General features: G+C 42.0%; 2 protein-coding genes across 2 annotated transcripts in view; one reads left to right on the top strand and one right to left on the bottom strand.

Moving 5' to 3' along the window:
* CPSF4 (cleavage and polyadenylation specific factor 4) overlaps positions 1-10,314 on the bottom strand; it is a 39,243-nt gene extending 28,929 nt beyond the window's left edge. The window contains exons 1-2 of the mRNA XM_089691414.1: positions 10,135-10,314; positions 4,461-4,511 (exon numbers count right to left, since the gene is read on the bottom strand). Coding sequence (XP_089547540.1) covers positions 4,461-4,511; positions 10,135-10,237 — 154 coding nt within the window. The 5' untranslated portion in view covers positions 10,238-10,314. The remainder of the gene's footprint in view (positions 1-4,460; positions 4,512-10,134) is intronic.
* Positions 10,315-10,316: 2 nt separating this feature from the next.
* The window catches only part of PTCD1 (pentatricopeptide repeat domain 1), a 28,105-nt gene continuing 14,693 nt past the window's right edge, over positions 10,317-23,728 (top strand). Inside the window, exons 1-3 of the mRNA XM_089691402.1 lie at positions 10,317-10,429; positions 19,086-19,540; positions 22,162-22,302. Of these exons, the coding sequence (XP_089547528.1) occupies positions 19,136-19,540; positions 22,162-22,302 (546 nt within the window). The 5' untranslated portion in view covers positions 10,317-10,429; positions 19,086-19,135. The remainder of the gene's footprint in view (positions 10,430-19,085; positions 19,541-22,161; positions 22,303-23,728) is intronic.

The raw sequence follows: 23,728 nt of genomic DNA, 5'->3' as shown, positions 1-23,728 counted from the left end.
TTACTTAACCACTTGCCATCTGGAAAATTTACCCCCCTTAACCACACTCCCCTCCTGACCAGGCCATTTTTTGCGATATGGCGCTGCGTTACTTCAACTGACAATTGCACGGTCATGCAACGTTGCACCCAAATTAAATTTATGTTCTTTTTCCCCCATAAATAGAGCTTTCTTTCAGGGGTATTTGATCACCTCTGTTTTTTTTTGGCACTATAAACAAATTAAGACCGACAATTTTGAAAAAAAAAAAAAAAACAATATTTTTGAATTTTTGCTATAAATCATATCCAATAAAATTAAAAAAAAAAAAAATCAAATTTCGTTATAAATTTAGGCCAAAATGTATTCTGCTACACATCTTTGCTAAAAAAAAATCCCAATACGTGTAAATCAATTGGTTTACGTGAAAGTTATAGCGTCTACAAATGGCGGGATATACTGAAATTTATTTTTTTTTACACTAGCAATGGTGGCAATCAGCTACTTATTGCGGGACTGCGGTGGGCATTCTGACACTGGGTGGGAACTAACTGCCACTTACATCCCCAGTGACACTAATACAGTGATCAGTGCTAATAAAAAGCACTGACACTGGGCAGGAAGGGGTTAACTGTGTTTTATTATGTGTGAGTATACTGTTTTACAATGTAGACATGCTGCTTTGTATTTCTCTGCGGTCATCATACCAGTATAACCACACAAAGTCCAGCGATGTATCAGTACTTTGCCGGTCCATGTTGGGCATATATGTAACAGCAGAGAACACGGGCATACGATGAATTGGGTCTGTGGACCAATATGAACGCAATTCATTCTTTTTTTGTAATGCCCATGTTGAGGGTTAGGCCCAAAAAAAGATTAAATTCAGAAACCGTGATAGGTTTCCATGCGAATTGTCTGGCAAGAGCTGAATTTTTGTGAGCGGCAATGTATTGTGTGCATAAATATTTTGGGCCGCAATCAACTGATACAAATTTTCTGTGAAAAACAGGGGAGGGGCTAAATGCTAGTGCTGACAGTGAACTGGGCTGATCCTGCTAACACTGCATTTCTGGGGACACTGTATAGTTCTGTACGTGATATATTGATGTGTACAATACTAGTAATGTCGGTGATCAACAACTTATAGCATGAGTGCAACAGTGTGCGGGCAATCTAATGCTAGCTGACCCTGGCTGGGAGGGATGCTAACTGACCCTGATGCTGATGTCGCTAGTGGCAGTAATACAGTGATCAGTGAAAAATTCTATATACTGTCCCTGTACTAAATGGCACTGGCTGGGTGATGGGGTGATCAAAGGGTTAATATGGGTCATCAAAGAGTTACTTTACTTTTTTGTTTATTTTACACTGTATTTTTTTTTTTGTAATCAATCACTTTTACTGTTGTCACAGGGAATGTATTCCTGATAGCAATAGGCAGTGAAAGGTACTCTTTACTGAGAAATATGGGGTCTATTAGACGCCAGATCTCATCTCTGCCCTCTACCACCCTTAACAGCATCTGACCAGTCCAAGAGATCAGATGCTTTTCCAATCTATAGAGCCCGAGAAAACCATGGAAGGTAGCGGGAGGTAGGAACGTCCCCTTCCGCTGATTGCAAAAGCAACCTAGCAGTATAATAGGACTGCTTCACCTCAGTAGAACCACTCAAATACCAGCAATGTACCAGTATGTCGCTGGTCTTTGTTAGACATACATGTAATTTTCTTTTTTTCATGCAGCTTGTGGTCAGAACGAAAAAAAAAAAAAAGAACCTAAACAGATTCCTCCATTCACATTGATCAATGTGGATGAAGAAATCTCTGCTACAAAGTGTGTGGCATTTTTTCTATTAGAATCGACCACCCTGCATCCACCAACTTCTAATGTTGGGCATATATGAAAAGTTCTTTTTTTTGTTCAGCCTGTGGGCTGAATGAAAAAAAGAACCTAACAGATTCCTTCAGTCACATCAATTGATGTGAATGAAGAACTCTCTGCCACAAAAAGTGATAAAATATGCCGAAGCATATGAGCAATCCACCCACTGACCACCCCAGGTCACTCATGCGTGGCCATATACGTTCCTTTTTTTTTTTTTAAACTGCGAATGAGAAATTTCCAACGCTGCATGCACGGACGTATATATTCTGTGAGCAACACCCTGTTGCTGTCAGAATAAACAGATCAACTCTGCAGCTGATTGGCATTTCTGCATTTACTTTTTGAAAAATTTTTATACCTTTTTTTAACTTATCAGAACCGTAATTGTAAACTTTCTAGCCTTTGATTTTAGAGTCTCTCAAAATGTGTTAGACGGTTTCCTGACTATCCTGCATCTTTTGAGAACCTTGTGTGTGAATTGTGTCTAAAGCCTCTACAAATTTCTCAGTGAAGTAGTTTATGAGGGGCAGAATTTTGTAGAGCTCATCATATTCAGGGTCACACCAAGGATGACAGAGTGTGCTATCACTAAAATGCATGAAATGCATGATCGCCTCATCATTTCCTGGCCAATGTAGCAGAGAACATGGATATATGATGAATTGGGTTAGTGGACCAATATGACTGCAGTTCATTCTTTTTTTGTAATGCTCATGTTAAGGGTTAGGCCAAAAAAGTTTTAAATTCGGAAACAGTGAAAGCCCACCTGAAGTTTGCAATAAAGCTTTTGCAAACGCCAAACGGAAAGGCTTCCGTTTAGCCACTCTGCAATAAAGCCCAGATCAGTGGAGGGCTGCTGTCATGGTTGTCCTTCTAGAACTTTGTCCCATCTACACAGGATCTGTGGAGTTCAGTCACACCATCGGGTTAATGGTCACATCTCTTACTAAGGCCATTCTTCCCCGATTGCTCAGTTTGGCCAGATGACCAGCTCTTGGAAGAGTCTTGGTTGTGCCAAACTTCTTCCATTTGAGAATTCTGGGGGCCACTGTGCTATCGAGAGCATTTGGTGCAGAATAATATTTTGTAACCTTCCCCAGATCTGTGCCTTGCAATAATCCTGTCTCTGAGCTCTGCAGGCAGTTCCTTTGACCTCATGGCTTTTGTTCTGATACAGTATGCATTGTCAGCTGTGAGGGCTTTTATACAGAGGTGTGTGCCTTTCCAAATCATGTCCAGTCAATTTAATTTACCACAGGTGGACTCCAAGCAAGTTGTAGAAACATCTTAGCTACTGTCAAGACAAAAGCACCTGAGCTAAATTTCAAGTGTTACTGCAAAGTGTCTGAATACTTATACCAATGTGATATTTCAGTTTTTTCTTCTTAATAAATTCATAGATATTCCTAAAATTCTGTTTTCACTTTGTCATTATGGCATACTGAGAGTAGATTAATGAGAAAAAAATTCATTTAAAACACTTGTATCAGGCTGCAACATAACAAAATTATAAAAAGTGAAGGGGGTCTGAATACATTCTAAATGCACTGTATATCAAAGCCTTAAAAGTGATTCTACAGGCTTACATTTTTTTTTAAAATAAATGTCTGTACTTACCTGCTGCACAGAGTAGGTAAGCAAAACAGCCCAGATCCTCCGCCGGAGCTCTTGGTTCCTCTCTGCTGTCGGGTGCCCCCACAGCAAACAGCTTGCCATGGGGGCACCTGAGCATGCACATTCCCCAGCCACTGCTCTGTGTGTCCATCCACACATGGAGCAGCGGCTGGGCTCCACCCCCCCCTCTTCTTATTAACTTACTAGCTGTGATTGACAGCAGCGGGAGCCAATGGCTCCTGCTGCTGCCTCAGCCAATGAGGAGAGGGAGCCCCGGGATAACCAAGTCTCCAGTGCACATTGCTGGATCGAGAGGGGGCTTAGGTGAATATTAGGGGGGGACTGGTATGATGCACAGAGAAGGTTTTTTACTTATATGCATAGAATACATGAAGGTGAAAAATATTGAGCCTTTACAACCATTGTAAGCAGTTGTACACGGTAGAAAAATTGCTTTACAGCCTTGGACTATAAGGGTCAATTTATAAAAAAAAATTGTTGGACAAAAGTGACAAGCATTAGCCCAGCTGTCTGCTTTCGGATCTATGCTCCGTTCCTACTCACATTTCAAACTTGCAGATGTGTGTACTAGTGCTGCACTTCTATTGGCTGCCTGTATGCAACTGAGATGAATGCACATATCTGCCAGCGGCTCTGCACGGAGGACAGCGCTAATCTGCTGTCTGAATGAGCCCTTAGTGAGGAGTTCTGGATGCAAAGTTGGCCACAGGGCTATATGCAGCACTGAAGCTGCAAGTATACATATGCATTGTATAAATGTAGCTGCAGGTGGGGGAATGCCCCAGCCGAAGATGATTGGGCCAATAAATGTGACAGCTTTCTGCTGGGCTCGCTCATGTGGACAAGAATCTGAAATTTTATAGTGCAACGCTGAACTTCATGATATAACATATAGTACAGCCCAATTTATACAGTACACCATATTGCACACAGTTTAAAGGTTTCTACACATACTTACCTTTGCCACATGCTGATTTTAAGAAGAATTCACAAACAGCAGCCCCGGATTCTACAGAGAAGAAAAAAAAAATTACACGTAAATGCCTCAAGTACTGTACTACAGTCAATACTGAAAATTAACCTTTGAAATGCACCATCTGGTAAACACTTTTTTTTTGTCCATGCATAACTGTAGTTCATCAGTTCAACAATCCCTTTGGTCTATGATATAAAACGATCCTGATATTAAAAAAAAAAAGTGTCAGAATTCTCACTGCCACTGATCACATTCAAACTGACACTTTGGCAGTATGAATGCGATTGGCAATACAGTGCAGGCTTCAGGAAGTACACCTCCAGTAACACTGTAGTGCTCTCTGGACTCACATTAAAGTATACATGTCAACAGAAACCTTGCTAACATGAGTACAACCATAAAATGCTGGCAACAGGAACAAGTGTGTAAGAACACTGTGGTACCTCCAGAATTTTTCAATTGTACTGAAGGCTGGACCTTCCACACCTTCCTACTGGTAAATCACTTCAATAGATATTCTTAGTGGTCTAATTATATCAATGGCTGGCCAGCCTGCCTGTATGCAAGCCTCCTAAGGTTCTGTGTTGACAGACTACTGTTTGTCTCTAGGTTTGGCATTCTAATACAAGTCAACCTATACACTTGCACGCAGTAATCTTTTAGGGGTCCATTTATAAAAAAAATTTGCTGTAAAAGGTCTCAAGCATTTGCTCAGCTGTCACAAATAATCCCGTATTTTGCCTATCAAATTTGTTTCCTATGATCACAGGCTCTATCTAGAGGCCATAATGTGATTCTTTCCTGAAATTCCTTAATCAAGACAATACCAGAATTATTGCCATTAGATGGAGGGGGTGAATTTTCATAGGAAAAAGTATTATGCAAAACGTGATTATTCGTGACAGCTGAGTGCATGCTTGAGACATTCACATAGCAAATTTTCTATTACTTCACTTTTAAACTGGCAACAGAAAATTAAAGCGGAACGATGCGCAGGAAAGAAATTCTAAAGAAGCAGTACTTCCAGGTGAGATATACATATAGATGGCCCTACATTTCCAGGGTCAAGCGATGTGCTATAGCAGAGCGGGCGTGCAATAACAGTTTGCTATTTATAGTGGAATGTTATAAAGTTTCTATATACAAGGTAAACTTCTTGATTTACCATATTTGCAGTTCACTTGTCTCCTAGAATGGCCAATCACAACAACCTGATTAACTGCAATGTATTTAACACAAATCAATCTTGCGCATTGACATGTGTCGTGTTTAGGCAGCCCATTCATTTGAATAGGCTGTCCAACCCACCACAAGTAACAAAAATAAATAAAATTATATGTATGTGTGTGTGTGTCGAGGTGCACTACCACACCGCTATGTTGGGGTGCCAGTCAATGCAACGCAATGGTGTGATCAAGCCCCTAAAGTCTATATAAAGCCAAACATTTTTTTACTTGCTATGAAAAGGAATGGAAGGTTTAGAACCCAGTCAGGTTTTTATTGCCGTTTTTATCCTGGTAAGGGAGATTCATAATCTTGCTTTCTCTTGATGACCAAAACAGAAAGACAATAGGAAATCCAATACTGTGACTGAACACCAAAAGAATAGACGGGAAGTCATCCAAAGAGGACACTTGTCCAGCTGACAACTTGCAAAAGGCTCATTCACACAGCTGGATGTGAAGATATAAAACCATATGGTTAACTGGTTTTACAGCCCCACCCCCAATTGCCTTCTAAACACAGTGAATGCAGTTGCTCAGTGCTGTAGCAACAACAATGCTTTGCAACAAAAATTAAACCAAGGTTGCAGTGCAGTGGGTTGGTATTTTGAGGATTAAAGCCTGCAGTGAAGTGACATATCACCTCCCCTCTGCCTGTCAAAATACCCTCTGAAAAGCCATCCAAGTGGATGGCTTTTCAGAGTGCTGCAGTAAAGTTACATGTACCAACAGAGTTCTAAGGCCATATTTAGACATGAGGCAGACCTTGCCACCCCTCTGAAAAGCTATCTGCAGTGGATCCCATTTCAGAAGCATTGGATAGGTGCTGAGGTGATATGTTACCCCTTTTTATGTGTGTAAATGCTGCACCACAACCAGTTGCATTGCATGTGGTTGTGGAGCACCCCCATTCATTTAAGTGGATTGCATTCATTTTGTAAAGCGCTGCGCAAACTGTTGGCGCTATATAAATCCTGTATAATATTAATTGCATTTGGCAGGCAGTATAATTTCTCCCACAAAGAAAAGCATCACAGCTGCAGCATGTGTGAAACCCTGTTTGCAGTTTAACCACTTGCTGACTGCAGATAGCCAAATGACGGCTTCACTGCGGCCGGCCAGTTCTGGGATGGCGTCATATGACATCCTCCCAGAACGCGCCCTCCCGTGCGCACCCTGTGATCTCCGTGATCGCTGTGTCCTACGGACACAGCTGATCACGTGATGTGGTAAAAGGCCAATCACAGCGGCCTTTTACATTATCACCCGTGTCCAATGACACAGCAGATCACCGGTAAATACAGTTGTTGGTTATCAGCTGCACTTTCCTCATGCTTTTACAGCGTGAGGAAAGTACTGCAGATAACCAGCAATTGTCAGAGGAGGGATCAGCACCGATCATCAGGGCATTGATGATCGGTACCCATCAGTGCCACCCACCTGTGCCCAGCAGTGCCCATAATTGTTGCATATCAGTGCACCCTCATCAACGCACATCAGTGGAGAAAAATTACCTGTTTGCAAAATTTTATAAAAAAACTTTTTTTTTTTCAAAATTTTTGTTTTTTTGTTTATAGTGCAAAAAATAAGACACCCAGTGGCAAGTACATACCACCAAAAGAAAGCTCTATTTGTGTGAAAAAATGATTAAAATTTCATATGGGTAGTGTTGCATGACCGTGCAATTGTCACTCAAAGTGCAACAGCGCTGAAAGCTGAAAATTGGCCTGGGCATGAAGGGGGTACAAGTGCCTGGTAAGCAAGAGGTTAAGGAGGGACGTTTTTACCACCCTTCCCTTCCTGACCACAATTTTAAATGAGCTGTAAAGCTTATTTCAAGCAGGGGGCAAAAGGGTGGTAAAACCAGGCAGTTAATCTGTCTTTACTGCACCCTACAAAATACCATGGCAGCCACTCAGGTCTATTCATACTGCTGTGGGGTTTTGTGCAGCAGCAAATTAAATTTAGTATGTCATGTCTGGCAGGTGGTGCTGCTTATCCAATGTGCCCATTAAATCAGTACAATCACGCAATAACGGGTTCTCAATCCAAGATATTACCAGCATGCCACATTCAGATGAAAACAGGACAAGAAACTGCCAAAGGAAGCACTGCTTAATCTGAAGACACCTAAATGTACCAATAAATAATTCAATTTCTTGACATTCCTGGCAAGTGTATGGGGGTCCTCCACTCCAACGACTGCTCAAGAGAAATAAAAGATGACGTGGTATCTGATTTATGAAAACATGGCAGCAATATGACACAGCAATATTGTACATTTGAGCAGCTTTGGTCCCCATGAATGGAATATTACCTTCCAAGAGATTTTGATAGATCCTTGTTGTTCTTGTGACAGAGTTCATTGATGAGGCTCGCCTCGCCACTTGTGACACCCCGGGGAACCCGTCCCCTAGCATCTTTTCTTTCCTCTTCTTACTTTATTTATTGGTCTCTCTCTAAAGCAGGCATATTACACATTTTTCCTTCATTCCACTACAGGTAGAAAGAAAGGAAATGGCTTGCTTCCCCATCCACACAATCAGTGTTGATGTGGGAATCCTTCCCGCAGCGCTATCATGTTCTGTCAGTGGGGAACCTTCCTTGCTGGTAGAACACAATGATCACTGCTAGAACACAATGAATACAGCCAGCTGTAATTGCATGAAAAAATCTGACAGGCTGGTTGTACTGAAGTCTATTGATGGATCAGCTTCAGTACAATCAGCCTGCCCATGCGTGAATCGAATCTCTGCCAGTTCCTGCTGAACCAGCTGAGATTTGATCCATCTATAGCCAGGTTAAAGTCTATACACCATTTGCTTCACTTTGGTTGTCAGCAGACATGGTTTGCATGTGAAGATGAGGCTCCGTACTGCTGACAACTACCACATTGGGGATGGGTATAACCCAGCGGGAACCTGTTAACATGGCAAGTGGGGAACACTAGGAACTTACATATTTTGATTGTAGAAACTTTCTATGATGGTGAATAGGAAAAGTGAAAGAGGCGGTCATTCTGGAATAATGTACTTCTCTTGGGTTACATTACAATCATAACCCCTATATGGGGGGTTTACTTATATCCCTGTAAAAGATGGACAACTGCATCTTTGTAATGTTACTGATACATGATACTGGATGTTGAAAACAGGCATGCATACTGCCTATCCTTAAAGTGGTATTAAACCCAAAAATGGAATATATTGCAGCTTACCAAGGATTAGATGTGGTGGCTTAATTAGATTAGTTTTTAGTTTTATTCCCTCTGTTTCCACCTGGTGATCTGGCCAGTAACACGCCTCCTGTATTAGCCAGATGCAACTTTGGATGAATGAGCACAGCGAAAGCTTTGGCTAGCCACATTGTCAATCTGGGGGGAGGTTAGTGTTAGATATACTAGCAGATTTAGATACACTAATAAACTGAAGCCAAACCCCAGCTCACACTGCAGTTACAGCAACAGTTTTTCTTCTTTTGAGATAAAGTTTTTACATGAAAAAATAAAAGCTGATCATTGTAAGCATCCAGTCAGTGGTAAATGGTTTATCTCATCTCTGTAATCTAATTGGAAGAAAACTTGTTCTTTTGAAAAACCAGACTTACTTGATGGATCCCCAGGTGAAAATAAAAGAAAGAAAGCCTAAAAAAAGAAAGAAAATGATGCAGCCACCAATCACTTAAATGAATTAGTAAGCTGCAATAAAATGTTTGCTTTGGAGTTTAATACTGCTTTAATAAAAACCTATTGAAAAGAAAAGGATGGGCAGTTTAATGTCACCAGCAGAAAGCAGGGATGTTAAGAAGCCCCTCTTCTTGCTGATATCTCAGACTGGAGTTCTGCTTTAGCTGCGCCATCTGCCATTTCACCACAGCACCCTCCTATGATCAAGGCTCTCAGCTGCATGGAGTATGCTGGACTCCTTGTATTCATGGACATAGCTGAATGACAACCACTAGGCATGGGTTTGTGGCATGGGAATACAATGTAGAATCCTCATTTGATCAAAAAACAGAGATCAGCATCACCTCCTGAACATCTGCCACCAATTAAGAGTTGGTGTGAATGTGGCCTGGGGAGGGGCATTCCCCTTCACTTCCTGTTGTATCACCAGGACAGGAAGTGAAGGGAAATCTCCCCAATGGGGCATAAACAGAACAAAGGTGTACACCTTTCTCATTATTCAAAATGAAAACATAGGCTTTAGAATGATTCAATATAGACCACAGGAGAACACATTAAACCAAAGACAAGGCCAGTGCTTCTTCCTTTATTACAAAGTTGGGACAGATTTCCATACAGACAACACGCAGATCTAATAGTGGGGGCACAGCTAGGCAGTATGATGGAGGAAGGGCCCCTCTAGGGTACAGGAGAGCCCCTCCGGTGACAGGACAAGGACAGTCTTAGCACACACACTACAGGCACTCACTGTCCATGCCGGGGAAGGGGAGCGGCTGGGCCCCCAGTTGTTGCTCCACAGCCAGCTCCAGGTCGAAGCGGATATGATCCACACAGGCGATGAGTTCCTGCATCTTCCCCGGAGAGCCGCACCATCCACACACACAATCCGACCATCAGAGCCTCTCCCGGAAGGAGGCTGAGCCTGAGGCCGCAAGGCACGCTGGGAAGAAGGAAGTGCTGGCTACACGGCGGAGAGCAGCATGCCGGGTAATGGAGTGTCAGAGGACAGCGGGGTCTAGTGGTGTCCATGTGTGAGGAGACAGGTATGGAGGGCTGTGCTCCGGGTAATGCTGGGTCATGGGGGGGGACCGGAGACAGAGGGCTGTATGTTACAGTACTGCCAGTGAATATATACCGAACGTCAGTCTGTCCTCGTATTCCGGGTCACAATGCTGCGCAATGTTCTTCTGTCTCTGTCACTCAGTTCACCATGCCGACCGCACTTATTTATTGCAGGTACTTATAGTGTCATCAGTTTACACAGCGCTTTACATACATATATTGTACATTCACATCAGTCCCTAACCCTCAAGGAGCATACAATCTAAGGTCCCTAACTCACATTCATACATACACATACTAGGGACAATTTAGACAGGAGCCAATTAACCTACCAGCATGTCTTTGGAGTGTGGGAGGAAACAGGAATATCCAGAGGAAACCCGCACAGGGAGAACATGCAAACTCCAGGCAGGTGGTGCCATGGTTGGGATTCAAACCAACAACCCTAGTACTGCCAGGTGGAAGTGCTAACCATTTAGCCCCTATGAGATGATGTTTTCCTGGAAACTGTATATGCCATCATAACCTTTGATACTGCACCTCACGACACGGCAGAGGCAAGATTGGGCCCTGGAATAAGAAAACAACTACAAAAGTGACTGCAAAGCTCAGTCTCCACGGGACTGAGATTGAGCTCTGCAGTCACTTATCAGGTGATTTCCCGGAAACTGTATATGCCATCATAACCTTTGATACTGTAGCTTGTGACAGATAAATTGGCAATTTCAGTCACAGAGGCACCCGCTAAGCAGGCAGCAATAATTTGCCCTCTTTGAAGCTCAGTAAGCTCTGAGATGACTCCGTATTACCAGCAACGTATGCAGTGAATAACGAAAGTGAGGCTTCCCACCTGTTAGCTAGGTGTCTCATCACAAAGCAGAAGCAAGAGAATGTTACATTGCTTTTGCTTTCAACGCAAAACATGTCACTTTCACACCTGCAAATCATGTAGTGTTTCCGTATTTTTGACTAATCCCTGTACATTACAGCACAGTGTACTACATGGAGCATGTACTGAACAGCACAGGATAGAATGGGTTATGTATTCTGCTGACCAGCAGGAAGACCTGGTAGATGGGAGGAGGAAGGGCAGCACTCAGATTGTCAAGACTGGCATAAAATGAGAGCAGCGTTATTGAATTAAAATTCACAAAGGTGCCTACAATTTTCTTCCAGCAGAGGTCCAAATCACATTTTTGTATGATTACTCAGATCCTTTACATGACAGCACTCTACTCCTTTATCACAATCTGTTCTTACATCAGTGTTCTCAGTACCCCTTGCATATCACAAATTCCCCCATTTACATCACAGTTCCCATCCCTTCACACCACTGACCCCTCCCCCTTCACATCACTCCCCCCCATCTCCTTCACAGTAGCTTTCTAAACCCTTTTGAACCACCTTCACACTACACCCCTCTACATTCACATAAACTCTCCCCTCAACAGTATTGTCCTGCTTTGCTGCCTTTCACATCACCCCCCCACAGCAATATCCTTCTCTGCCACTCTTCACCCCCCTCCCAGCAGTGTCCCCCTTTACTCCCATTCACATCACCCCCCCCCCCCCCCACAAAACACAGCAGTGTCCTCCTGCACCCCTCTTCTCCCCTCCTCCCCCTAGCACATTGTCCTTCTCTGCCCCCTCTTCATCCCCCACAGCAGTGTCCCCCTTCACATCAACCTCCCATCCTTTACAGACATGTCCTAACCCCTTTATTCTCCTACTTCACAGTGCACACAGCAGAATGGAGGGTCGGAGTCACAACAGCACTGGATTGAGGGCGGGAGCTGCTGGAGCTAACTTTTCATATGAACAAGCTGGTGGTTGGTTGCTAGGACTGCCCTGTGTCCTATCAACCATTAACCTGCCAGTTAACTTGCAAAGTTATCTTGGGCAGCCACCAATTCTGTCCTCCATCCAGTGTTGCTGTACCTCTCGTCCTGCACTCTACTGTGAAAATGACAGCGCTAGAGGGTTGTGGAAAGAATCGGCTCCTAAGTGGCAAACACCTTGGTTCGGATCCAAACCACGGTCTGCCATTTAATGATGCCTGATTTATACTATATTCCTGAATCAACTGATTGAATTAGACCAAAGATGATCTTTGCTTATGTATTTTCCATAATATGAACATATATTCCCCAGAAAAGTGACAGATGGGTTTTCCAATGCAGTGTTGCTCAGGTTTTTCCCAGTGGGGCCAACAAGACCTCAGCCATTGGCAATGGCAAGTCACCTAAAAGTGTATATAGACCTCGCTGCCAAAAAATGTGAATCAAAATTACTAAACAATTTGCCATATGTGAAAATGCAAAAAATAAATGAACACCACCAGAAAATAAAAATAATGTCTGATGTATCAGTAAGTCCCATTCAAAGGATAATTGCTTGAAAACCAAAAGATAGGTGAACAGGTGCTGGTGCCATTCGTAACAGAAAAAACAGGTGACTACTTCCAGGTGACCCCCACATGGATTTGCACTCATCACAATGGATGGACCTTCTATTACTAGATGGGTCTTACAGCGCTTTTTTTGGTTGGACCCACTGTGTGTCTTGTCACCAATTTGACCATTCATATGTACCAGAAATGCGATTCCTTCCCATGCAATACACCGCCACTCAATAACAGTATCAGGGAAAAGGTTCATTGCAAAAAGCAGCTGACTTTATGCAATCATATAAAACCTAACAAAAAAAACAGACTCACATGTATGTGTGCCTAAGGCCCAGCACCAGGTACATACAGCGTTTGTGTTTAAGATGGCTGAGCTGAGCCCAGGGCTGGCTTGTGCTCCAGGGATGGGATGTGATGTATCGGTTGGGGAACACTCCTTTAACTAGTTTCATCTGCAATTGAACGTCTTCAGGAAGCTAGTGTTCACCATTTTGGAAGCTGGATTTATGCCCTGCCAAATTGACTCTTTGGGGACCAGATGTGAACAACCTAGTAAGCATCACTGGATGTGCCCTTATTGCTACCATATAATGACTTAACCACCTCCGTCCGGCCGTTGTATATAAACGGCTGGACGGTGGCAGTGCAGGGTCGGGTGGCCATTTATAAACGGCCTCCCCGCCCCTGCTTGTGCGCGCTCCCTGGGAGCGCGCAGCACCACGATCCGGTGCCTGCTGTGACCTCCGGACGTCGTACAGGACCTCTGTGCAAGGTCCCGATCATGTGATAACTAATTGGCCAATCAGTGATCACATGCAGAGTAGTAAGCAAGATGTCACTTCTGACATCATTGCTTACTACGTGTGAAATCTGTGAATGATCACAGAGGTCACATGGTACAAGGCTATTCACAACAGCCTTGTACCATGTGACAAGCTGTGACCAATCACAGCTCAAACAGTAGTTCTCAATTGCTGCAAGAATGCAGCCAGATAGAAGGAGAAATGATTGCTTTTACAGCCTTTATGGGTGTAAAAGCAATCGGTGTAAAAAAAAAAAATCTTCACCCCCCACAAGTAGTACAGTGACACTGTACTACTAGGGTGACAGTATGTAAAAAAAATATATATATAAATATTAAAGTAACAAAAAATGTTTAAAAATTATAATATTTGGTTATAAACTAATTTGGGTTATTATGGTTTTTTTTTTACTAAAAATATAATGGAATACATTTTGGCCAAGATTTATGATGAAATATTTATTTGCAAAATTTTATAAGAAAAACACTTTTTTTCAAAATTTTTGGACATTTTCATTTGCATTGCAAAAAAAATAAAAATCCCAGTGGTGAATAAATACCACCAAAATAAAGATTTATCTGTCTCAAAAAAATGCTAAAAAGTTCATATGGGTACAGTGTTGCATGACCGCGCAATTGTCATTCAAAGTGTGATAGCGCTGAAAGCTGAAAATTGGCCTGGACAGGAAGGGGTAAAAGTGTCCGGACTTGAAGTGGTTAATATGGATACACATTCACAGGTACAGTCTGTTACAATAAAATAATACACATTTTCTTTATCGCACACGAAGCAGGCCATAATAATGGCTATGCAGGTTATATGCCACCTATAGGTGAATGGACACTGGCCAACCAATGAAACAGGAAGTCCTCCCCCATATAACCCCTCCTACACAGGAAGTTTTTTCTCCAGTGTCTGTAAGGTGGATGTTCACTGAACATGTGCTGAATATTCTCTGTGAAGCATACTGGGAGGTTTGGAATGATTCTACTGAGAGTCAAGGGCCTCAATCGGATCCATTTGAAAAGCTGGCACTGGAACCCTGTGTAGTTTGATCTGACCAAGGCACTTCCAGCAGGGTGCTATACGGGTCCAAGGCAGTGGCCCTCATTTAAAAAAGGGGGACCGAGTCCTTGAAGGTCTTCAGGACAATCCCCACCATAATGGGTGAAGGTTGGTCCCTGATAAAGGTTCAGGGGCCTGCGGCGGGATGGGTAAGTGTTCCTCTCTATATCTGTATATGCGGAGGAGTCCACTATGGAAGACTGGGAAGAGCTCCAGGGGGAGTACTTTTTTTTTTTGCTTGTAACTGCCTGTAATTCCTATTTGTGGCCACTTGAGGGAGTCTGTTACCATGGGGACGCATATGCAATAGCAGCAGGAAGAGGAAGTGGGCCATATTGTTTACCTATCATGCTGCCTGTTACATGTGAGCTGCTGCAACCACCGCTACCTCTGCTAGACCCTGGAGGGATGGCCAGGACACAGCAGGTTTTTCTAAAGGGCACGTTAGTACTCCCCTTGGTAGGCATACATTTCGTGGTGTGAGGGTCAAAGTTGGCACCACCTGAAGTATTTGGGAGAACTCAAATCAAGATTAGAAAAGAAATTGGCTGTTGGTACTATTAAGGGTCAGGTTTCAGCCTTGACTGTGTTTTTCCAAAGACAGGGAGTGATGCGTACTGTTCCTCCTGTCAGACAGCCCCTGTGTCCTTGGGACTTGAACTTGGTCTTGGCAGTTTTACAGAAACCACCATTTGAACCTATCAGGGAGATCTGTTAGTTCTGCAAACTCGAAAGGTTCTGTTTTTGGTGGCAATCACCTCTCTATGAAGGGCATTGAAGTTGGCAGCTCTTTCTTGTAGGGAACCATTGTTGGCTTTACATCAGGATAAGGTGTTGTTACGGTCTCATCCGTCCTTATTGCCAAAAGTGGTTTCTAGTTTTCATCTCAGTCAGGACATTGTTCTGCCCTCATTCTTTCCTAGGCCTCAGTTGGCAAAAGAAAGATCTTTGCATGTCCTGGATGTAGTTTGGACAATAAGGGTCTTTTTGAGAATGAAGGCGCAGATTAGAAATACTGATTCCTTGTTTATTTTGCCGGAAGGTCCCAAGAGAGGACAGGCGGCATCCGAATCAACTATTTCTAAGTCGATTCATCAATCATTCAAGCCTATGGTTTGAAGAGCAAGGTTCCACCCTTTCAGTGAAAGCACATTCTACCAGGAGTGTGGGGGCATCTTGGGCTATCCACCACCAGGCGTCAGTTGCTCAGGTTTGCAAGGCTGCTACATGGTCTTCGGTTCATACATTCACAAGGTTTTACCAGGTGGATGTCAGAGCCACGGAGGATTCTGCCTTTTGGCTGCAGTGTTTTACGTACAGCTGAATAGCTCCTTTTTTGGGATGTTGGCGGTGGTTATTGTGATGTCACCCACCCTCAAGGTTATCGCTGTGAGACATCCCACATAGTCATTATTATGGCCTGCTCTGTGTCCTGTGATGTACTATAAAGAAAATTGGATTTTTTTCTACATACTTACCTGTAAAATCTATTTCTTGGAGTACATCACGGGACACTGAGGTCTCTCCCCTCTTTCTGGATTTTCATTGCTTGCTACAAAAACTGAGTACTTCCTGTGTAGGAGGGGTTATATGGGGGGGACTTTTTTTATTGGTTGGCCAGTGTCCATTCACCTATAGGTGGCATATAACCCCCATAGTCATTATTATGGCCTGTTCTGTGTCCCGTGATGTACTCCAAGAAATGCATTTTACAGGTAAGTATGTAGAAAATATATATTTTTTTTTTTTGAGTGATTAGCAATAATCTGTCGAGGGCATCCACTTGTTTTGCAGTATACTGGATGCCCTGGACAAGTTATTATTTATCACTTATTTTTACCTAAAAAAAAAAAAAAATTTGTCTCACCTGGAGCATCTGGAACTGCTCACCTGTTTTTTCTGTTATTAATGGCACCAGCATCTGTTCACCTATCTTTTGGTTTTCAAGCAATTAGCATTTGAATGGGACTTAGCCCTGGTTCACACTGATGCGGTGCGGAATTTGCAGCGTTCTCAGTGCAAATTCTGCACTGCATCAGAATTGCACCCCGTTCATGTGAACCACGGCGGGTGTGTATGTTAAGTTCACAACACCCTGAAAGCGGTCCGCAAAACATGGTGCGATGTGCAGAATCGGATCAAATAGGTGTATATACCTATGCGATCCGATTCTAGTGCGGGCCCAAAAAAGGGTCCTGTGCGGTTTTGTTTTGCGTGCGGTGTGAATAGAGCCATACAAAATGTATTGCTCCAATCGGCACCGCACACAAATCGCATGTAATTTGCACAGGAATGCGGTGCGGTTCCTGTGCGAATCACATGCAATATACCGCACCTCACATAGGTGAACCCAGGCTCACTAATACATTGGATATTATTTTTATTTTATGGTGTTCATTTATTTTATTTTGTTGCATTTTCACATGTGGCAAATTGTTTAGTGTTTTGATTCACATTTTTTTGACAGAGTGGTCTATATACACTTTTATAGGACTCGCTAATGTGGAAGTTAGACACATTTTGAAGACTGCAGCAGCCATAATCACATTCGTTTGTGTTTACTTATTTTTGGTTTATTTTGGTTTTGCCTGTGGCACAGAGCTTTCATTGTTATTTAATAGTAAATCACAGACCAAATTTACCGAACTCTCCCTTCATGGCTGATCCTGACTGCACTATATTGCCTAAAGTATTGGGATACCCCTCCAAATCATTGGATTCAGGTGTTCCAATCGCCTCCATGACCACAGGTGTATAAAATCAAACACCTAGGCATGCAGACTGCTTCTACAAACATTAGTGAAAGAATGGGTTGCTCTCAAGAGCTCAGTGAATTCAAGCGTGGTACCATGATAGGTTGCCACCTGTACAATAAGTCCATCCATGAAATTTCTTTGCTACTAAATATTCCATGGTCAACTGTTAGTGTTATTATAACAAAGTGGAAGCAACTGGGAACAACAGCAAGGGAGCGAAGTGGTAGGCCACGTAAAATGACAGAGCGAGGTCAGTGGATGCTGAAGTGCAGTGTGCTGAAGTCTCCAACTGTCTGCAGAGTCTATAGCAAAAGACCTTCAAACTTTGAGTGGCCTTCAGATTAGCACAATAACAGTGCGTAGAGAGCTTCATGGAATGGGTTTCCATGGGCAAGCAGCTGCATCCAAGCCTTACATCACCAAGTGCAATGCAAATCGTCGGATGCAGTAGTGCAAGGCATGCCGCCACTGGACTCTAGATTAGTGGAGACGTGTTCTCTGGAGTGAAGAATCACGCTTCTCTGTCTGGCAATCCGATGGATGTGTCTGGGTTTGGTGGTTGCCAGAAGAATGGTACTTGCCTGACTGCATTGTGTCAAAGGTAAAGTTTTGTGGAGGGGGGATTATGGTGTCGGGTTGTTTTTCAGGGGTTGGACTTGGCCCCTTAGTTCCAGTGAAGAGAACTCTTAAGGCGTCAGCATACCAAGACATTTTGGACAATTTCATGCTCCCAACATTCTGGGAACAGTTTGGGGATGATCCCTTCCTGTTTCAACATGACTGCTCATCAGTGTAGAAAGCAAGGTCCATAAAGACATGGATGAGCAAGTTTGGGGTGTAGGAACTTGACTGACCTGCACAGAGTTCTGACCTCAACCTGATAGAACACCTATGGGATGAATTAGAGCGGAGACTGTGAGCCAGGCCTTCTCACCCAACATCAGTGCCTGACCTCACAAATGCGCTTCTGGAAGAATGGTCAAACATTCCCATAGAACCACTCCTAAACCTTGTGGACAGCCTTCTCAGAAGAGTTGAAGCTGTTATAGTTGCAAAGGGTGGGCCAACTCAATGTTGAACCCTATGAACTAAGACGCCATTAAATTTCATGTGCCTGTAATGGCAGGCATCCCAATACTTTTGGCAATATAGAGTAGTTTTGACACTATGCGCTGACCCAGTTCTGTCATCCTCCAATGTTCTGAACTGTGATCACAAGCTTTGTTTTACACAGCTGTTGCTCTGCTTATGTCTTGGTTGTCAATTTGTCAGCAAGAGCAGCTAGGAGAGCGGCAATGAGGAATGAAAAACAGGCATTCAATCAGGGTACATTGCTGATGTTTTTTATGGTGTACACTTTATATTCTACTGCCTAACTGGCTCATAGGAATATAGAACAGAGAACAAAATCTACTTTTGCTCCTGTGTTCTTTCATGCAGCTTTTATAAATAGAAATCATAGTAAAGAGTGAACCAATGTTTACACAATAGCAATAACAGTTGGTATAGAAAGAATATTTTTCCTAATATACACAGAGCGAGAGAGCACAAGAAACAGACAGAGTGTGAGTGTGCTGTAACTGATTTTTTTTTTTTTTTTATGCTGTAGGTTACATGAAGTTAAGAATTCAGTGTTTGTCAACTTGATCAAACCTCATCATGCTGCAGATATTTGCTAAATTATCGCTCCATTCTTTGGCTTCAGGATGTCCCTTACATGTACAAGCTACATACAGACAAATCTCTGTCATTCACCATCGGACTCATTTAAAGCACTGTCTTGTATTATGTCAGCAGGGGATGCATTTAAGGACTAGAAATTATTCAGATAATATGAAACCTACAAATGAACAACCAGATGAAGATGTACATTTTGGGACATTGTCAGAAAGGTATTCTGTAAGAACATCTTTTAGAAAATCCTCCTTGGAAAATCAGAACTTGCAGTATGAGGAGGATAAAGAAGACAACAGAAAGACCAGGAAAGTTCAGAAGTACAGAAGAACAAGAAACACCCCATACTGGTACTTCTTAAAATGCAAGGGCAAAATCAAAGAAGGCAAGGTAACTGTCACTTGCCTGTTTTTCTATTTTGTTGCTGACTGAAAACCTTGGAAATATTGAAAGGGTAACCCCACTTTCATGGGGAAAAAAATAGCAAATAAAAGATTTTGCATATACAGTTGCTACGCAAACCATGTCATTATTGAATGTTATTAAGAATTACTTTTCCATTTCATTCTGCAGCAAAGTATTTTTCTCTAAGATTCAATGCAATATAACAGCCTAGAGGTGCTTAACAGCCATAGAAGGCCAGTGTTGATGGGGGAATCCCTCCCACAGAGCTCTCTCGGCAGGCTGGCGGGGGGAGCAGCCAGGAGAACACAGTGAATACTGCTAGCGGCTATAATCACATTTAAAATCTGACAGTCTGGTTGTGCCCAAGTTGATTCATTGATCAACTTGGGTACATTCAGCCTGCCAACACATGGTTCGAACCTCAGCCGGTCCCTGCTGAACCAATCGACATTTGAACCATCTATGGCGGCTTAAGATTCTATAACAAAAATGTAAATTTTGGTGAGATACTCCCAAAGGGTTAATCATTTCTAAATGGATGCAGACACTGAGAACATCTAGCAGCAGAAAAAAGTAAGGCAATGGAAAACTATGGATTGAAGAGTTTTTATCACAGTGTTGTGCTTGCCACTTCCCCCTGCTATCATTTATAGAGGCAATACCTGTAACCTGGGTCTGTGAATTCAGAATAGGCAGGCGGGCTGAGATCACTTCATTGAGCTGGTTGAGCTGTACTTTGTATAGCCAAAATTTCTGGTGAGTTTTAAATCCACTTGAGTGTGTTGTGTGGACATACTGGAAGATTTTTTTCATTGTTTGGACATAGTGGTGGCTATTTTTTATAAATAATTGAAACATTGGTGGACATTTCGTTTTTGATATTTGGATATTATGCCCTGTGCACTGAATATTATTGGAGCTACACATTTTTCATTTAAATATTGTAAATATTTATTTCTTTCCATAAGCGATACTTTATTCACTTGAAATGCGCTTTTGGATTTGCTAAGAATTTCACTGCTCCAGGAATTGATTCCCTAGTACTGCCCATCCCACTTGCTACATCATAGCCCTCTCCACTTCTGGGAGTTTATTTTCACTGAATTACTCTCTCTGTCGGTTGTGCTATACCATTCAATTATTCATTCAGCTCCAGGGATTGGCCGAATTTTGATCCATGTATGGGGCAAGCTGGTTAAGTTTTTCCTGAATGATCAGTGCTGCTGGCTATAACTGGCAGCACTTATCAATGTGTTTTGTGACAGCAGAGAAGTCTCCCTGTTGTCAGAACACAGTAGCTCAGCGTGAGTGATTTCCCATCCTCTTTGAATGTATGGATGGGGAAATCCGGTCACTTTTTTTCATTCAAACTGCTGGTTAAACAAAAAAAAAAAAAAAATTAACTGCTTAAGGACCGCCCTATAGCAGATATACTGCTACAGGGCGGTCCCTGTGCACAAAATCACGTATATGAACATCATTTTGCATTTCCGGGTAGAGAGGCGTGCGCCGTACCTGCGCCGCCATTTGTGGTCGCAGGTGTCAATCACCAGGTCCCAGCTGGTGATTAACGGCAATCACAGACAGGAGGGCTGCTTTGTTTGCCAACAGTTGTCCACCCTGTCAGTTTAGGTGCACTTCTCTGGATGGCTGTGCAAAGCCATCCAGAGCAGTGTGCTTACAGTGAAGAACACACCCCACACCCCCTAGTAAAGCACTCCCATCACACAGTTAACTCTTTGCTTGCCCCTCATGTTAACCCATTCCTGCCCAGTGCCATTAGTACAGTGTCAGTGTTTTTTTTTTTGTTTTTTTTTTAAGCACTGATTACTGTATTGGTGTCACGGGGGATGTCAGTGACACCAAGTCCCCCAGTGTCAGAATGCCTGCTGCAGTCCTGCCATAAGTCACTGATCACCGCCATAAGTCGCTGATCGCCGCCATTATTAGTGTAAAATAAAAAAAAATCCCAGTATCTATACCGCCATTTGTAAACGCTATAACTTTCACATAAACCAATTACTTTACACATATTGGGATTTTTTTTTAGCAAAGACATGCTGCAGAATACATTTTGGCCTAAATGTATGACGAAATTAGATTTTTACATTTTTTTTTACTGGTCATGTATAATAGCAAAAAGTCAAATATTGTTTTTTTTTTTCTCAAAATTGTCTTTGGTTGAAGATGAGATATGCCAAGTCATATATGCCATTGTAATGTGAATTTCTGATTGTATCCTGGACGCAAAGTTCACTTGACTTGTCAACTTTATTATTTATCCTGTACAGTACTTTCCCTTTTGTCTTCTCACATACAAAATCTTTTTTTTTTTTTTTTTTTAATTTACAACACTTTAAAGCTGGTTGCACTTATTACATATATTAATTATGTAGTTTCCTTTAGATTTACCAACTATAAAATGTGAGGACCTACCTGGCTGGATATGAATTAAATGCACTTGCATTGCATAGTTGTTGGTAAATCTAGGGACATTAGATCTAGTTTTTACTACGTAACATGTGCCCATGTTTAGTCTGGAATTTTCAGTGTTTGATTGTGATTTTGTTATGTTGGTTAAATTTGTATTCTTTTTTTATCTGCAGTTGGCAGAAGCCCTGGGACTCTTTGAAGTACAGATGTTACAAGAGGATCAGTTGCAACCTGAAGAATATAACTACACTGTACTGATAGGAGGATGTGGGAGAGTTGGATATATTAAAAAAGCATTTCAGTTGTATTCTAATGTACGTTGCATATGGTAACTAAACACTGCTGTATATTGCTGACCTGTGCTATGTACACAAGAATATATTTTACGTAAGTAATTGATCTGTTTTGTGCTCTATCCAAAAAAAAGAAAAAAACAAACATGTCTGTATTTGACCATACCAGTGTAAGCTGAAACTTGGGTGTGTGCACCTATGTGTGCTCCTAGATCTGAGACCTTGTTATCTTTGACAGCCACAGGTACAGTATGAGAACAACAGATGTAAACACTAATCAGATTCATTCCTGATAACGTAATCACCAATATATTACACGTGAAATAACCCCCTGAGCTGCCACTAATCTTTTCACCAAAATTCTCATGTTAACTAAGGTAGGCCAACACTGGTTACAGGAAAGAAATTCACTCAATTCCCCCATCAACACAGCTGTTAGCGATAATCACATGTAAAATCCGCCAGGCTGATTGTGCCCAAGTTGATCGATCAATTGATCACTTGGGTACATTCAGCCTTCCCATACATGTTTCAAACGATCTATGGCCTGCTTACAGCTGCTGCAAACACCTAAATATGTTCTCACATCCAACTAACAGTAAAGGTAGGTAATAAATAGACCATTTATAAATAAACTATTACTTACCTTTACTGTTTACAAAGTCTGCAGATGGCATTGTGCCTTTCTCTATGAAAAGCTGTAAGCCTAAAATATAAAATAGTGTAAAAATGATTTGGTTATGCAAGTTATTCTCAAGTTAACCAGTGTATACTGAAGCTGCTAAATTTGGATTGGGCATCTAGGCTTAACTGATCCTAGGCCATGGAGAAGTTAAAAAGATTAAAATGACTCTACATTTCTATTTCTGCTGCATTCTTGTTTTATTATCAGTGGGAAGCAGATGAAAAATGTAGGATCTATTCTTCTTCCTTCTTTGAGGCCAGTATAAGAGATCAAAAATAAACAATTCCCAAGGCTGTTCTATAATACACAAAGGTTATACCAGTAAATCTCAGAATAAGTGAGCGCTTCAAACAACTAATAAAATCAATTAGTGAATAAAATGAATAAATAAGAAGAAAGCAGCTGAACACCAAAAGGTACCATATAAACCTTCATAATAAGAAATGCATACAAGGGAGAGGTGCAGCGCTAGCTGAACAGATATACACTTATATACTTAATAAATATACACTGATATAAAGTGCTATTAAAGTGCAAAACGGTGACTAAATGACAAATATAGTCCGTAGCGTGCTCAAAAATCCAAGAGAGTCCTTAAAGAGCTCCAATCCCTGGATTCGTGGATGAGGTGATAAAGATAAGAATTGCGCACTCACCAGATACGCAATTCAAGTGCGCATTTAAAGCTGATAATTCCAGGGTCCTCATATGGATCTGGTCAGATCTGGTCACAAAAGCCTCTCGCCACCTGGTAGTGTTTTC

The sequence above is a fragment of the Staurois parvus genome, unplaced genomic scaffold, assembly GCF_062004578.1.
Source record: "Staurois parvus isolate SC_StPar_1 unplaced genomic scaffold, SC_StPar_1.0 ptg000022l, whole genome shotgun sequence".
NCBI classification, from domain to species: Eukaryota; Metazoa; Chordata; class Amphibia; order Anura; family Ranidae; genus Staurois; species Staurois parvus.
Note: the sequence above shows the minus strand (reverse complement) of the source record. Positions and strands in the feature narration are given on the sequence as shown.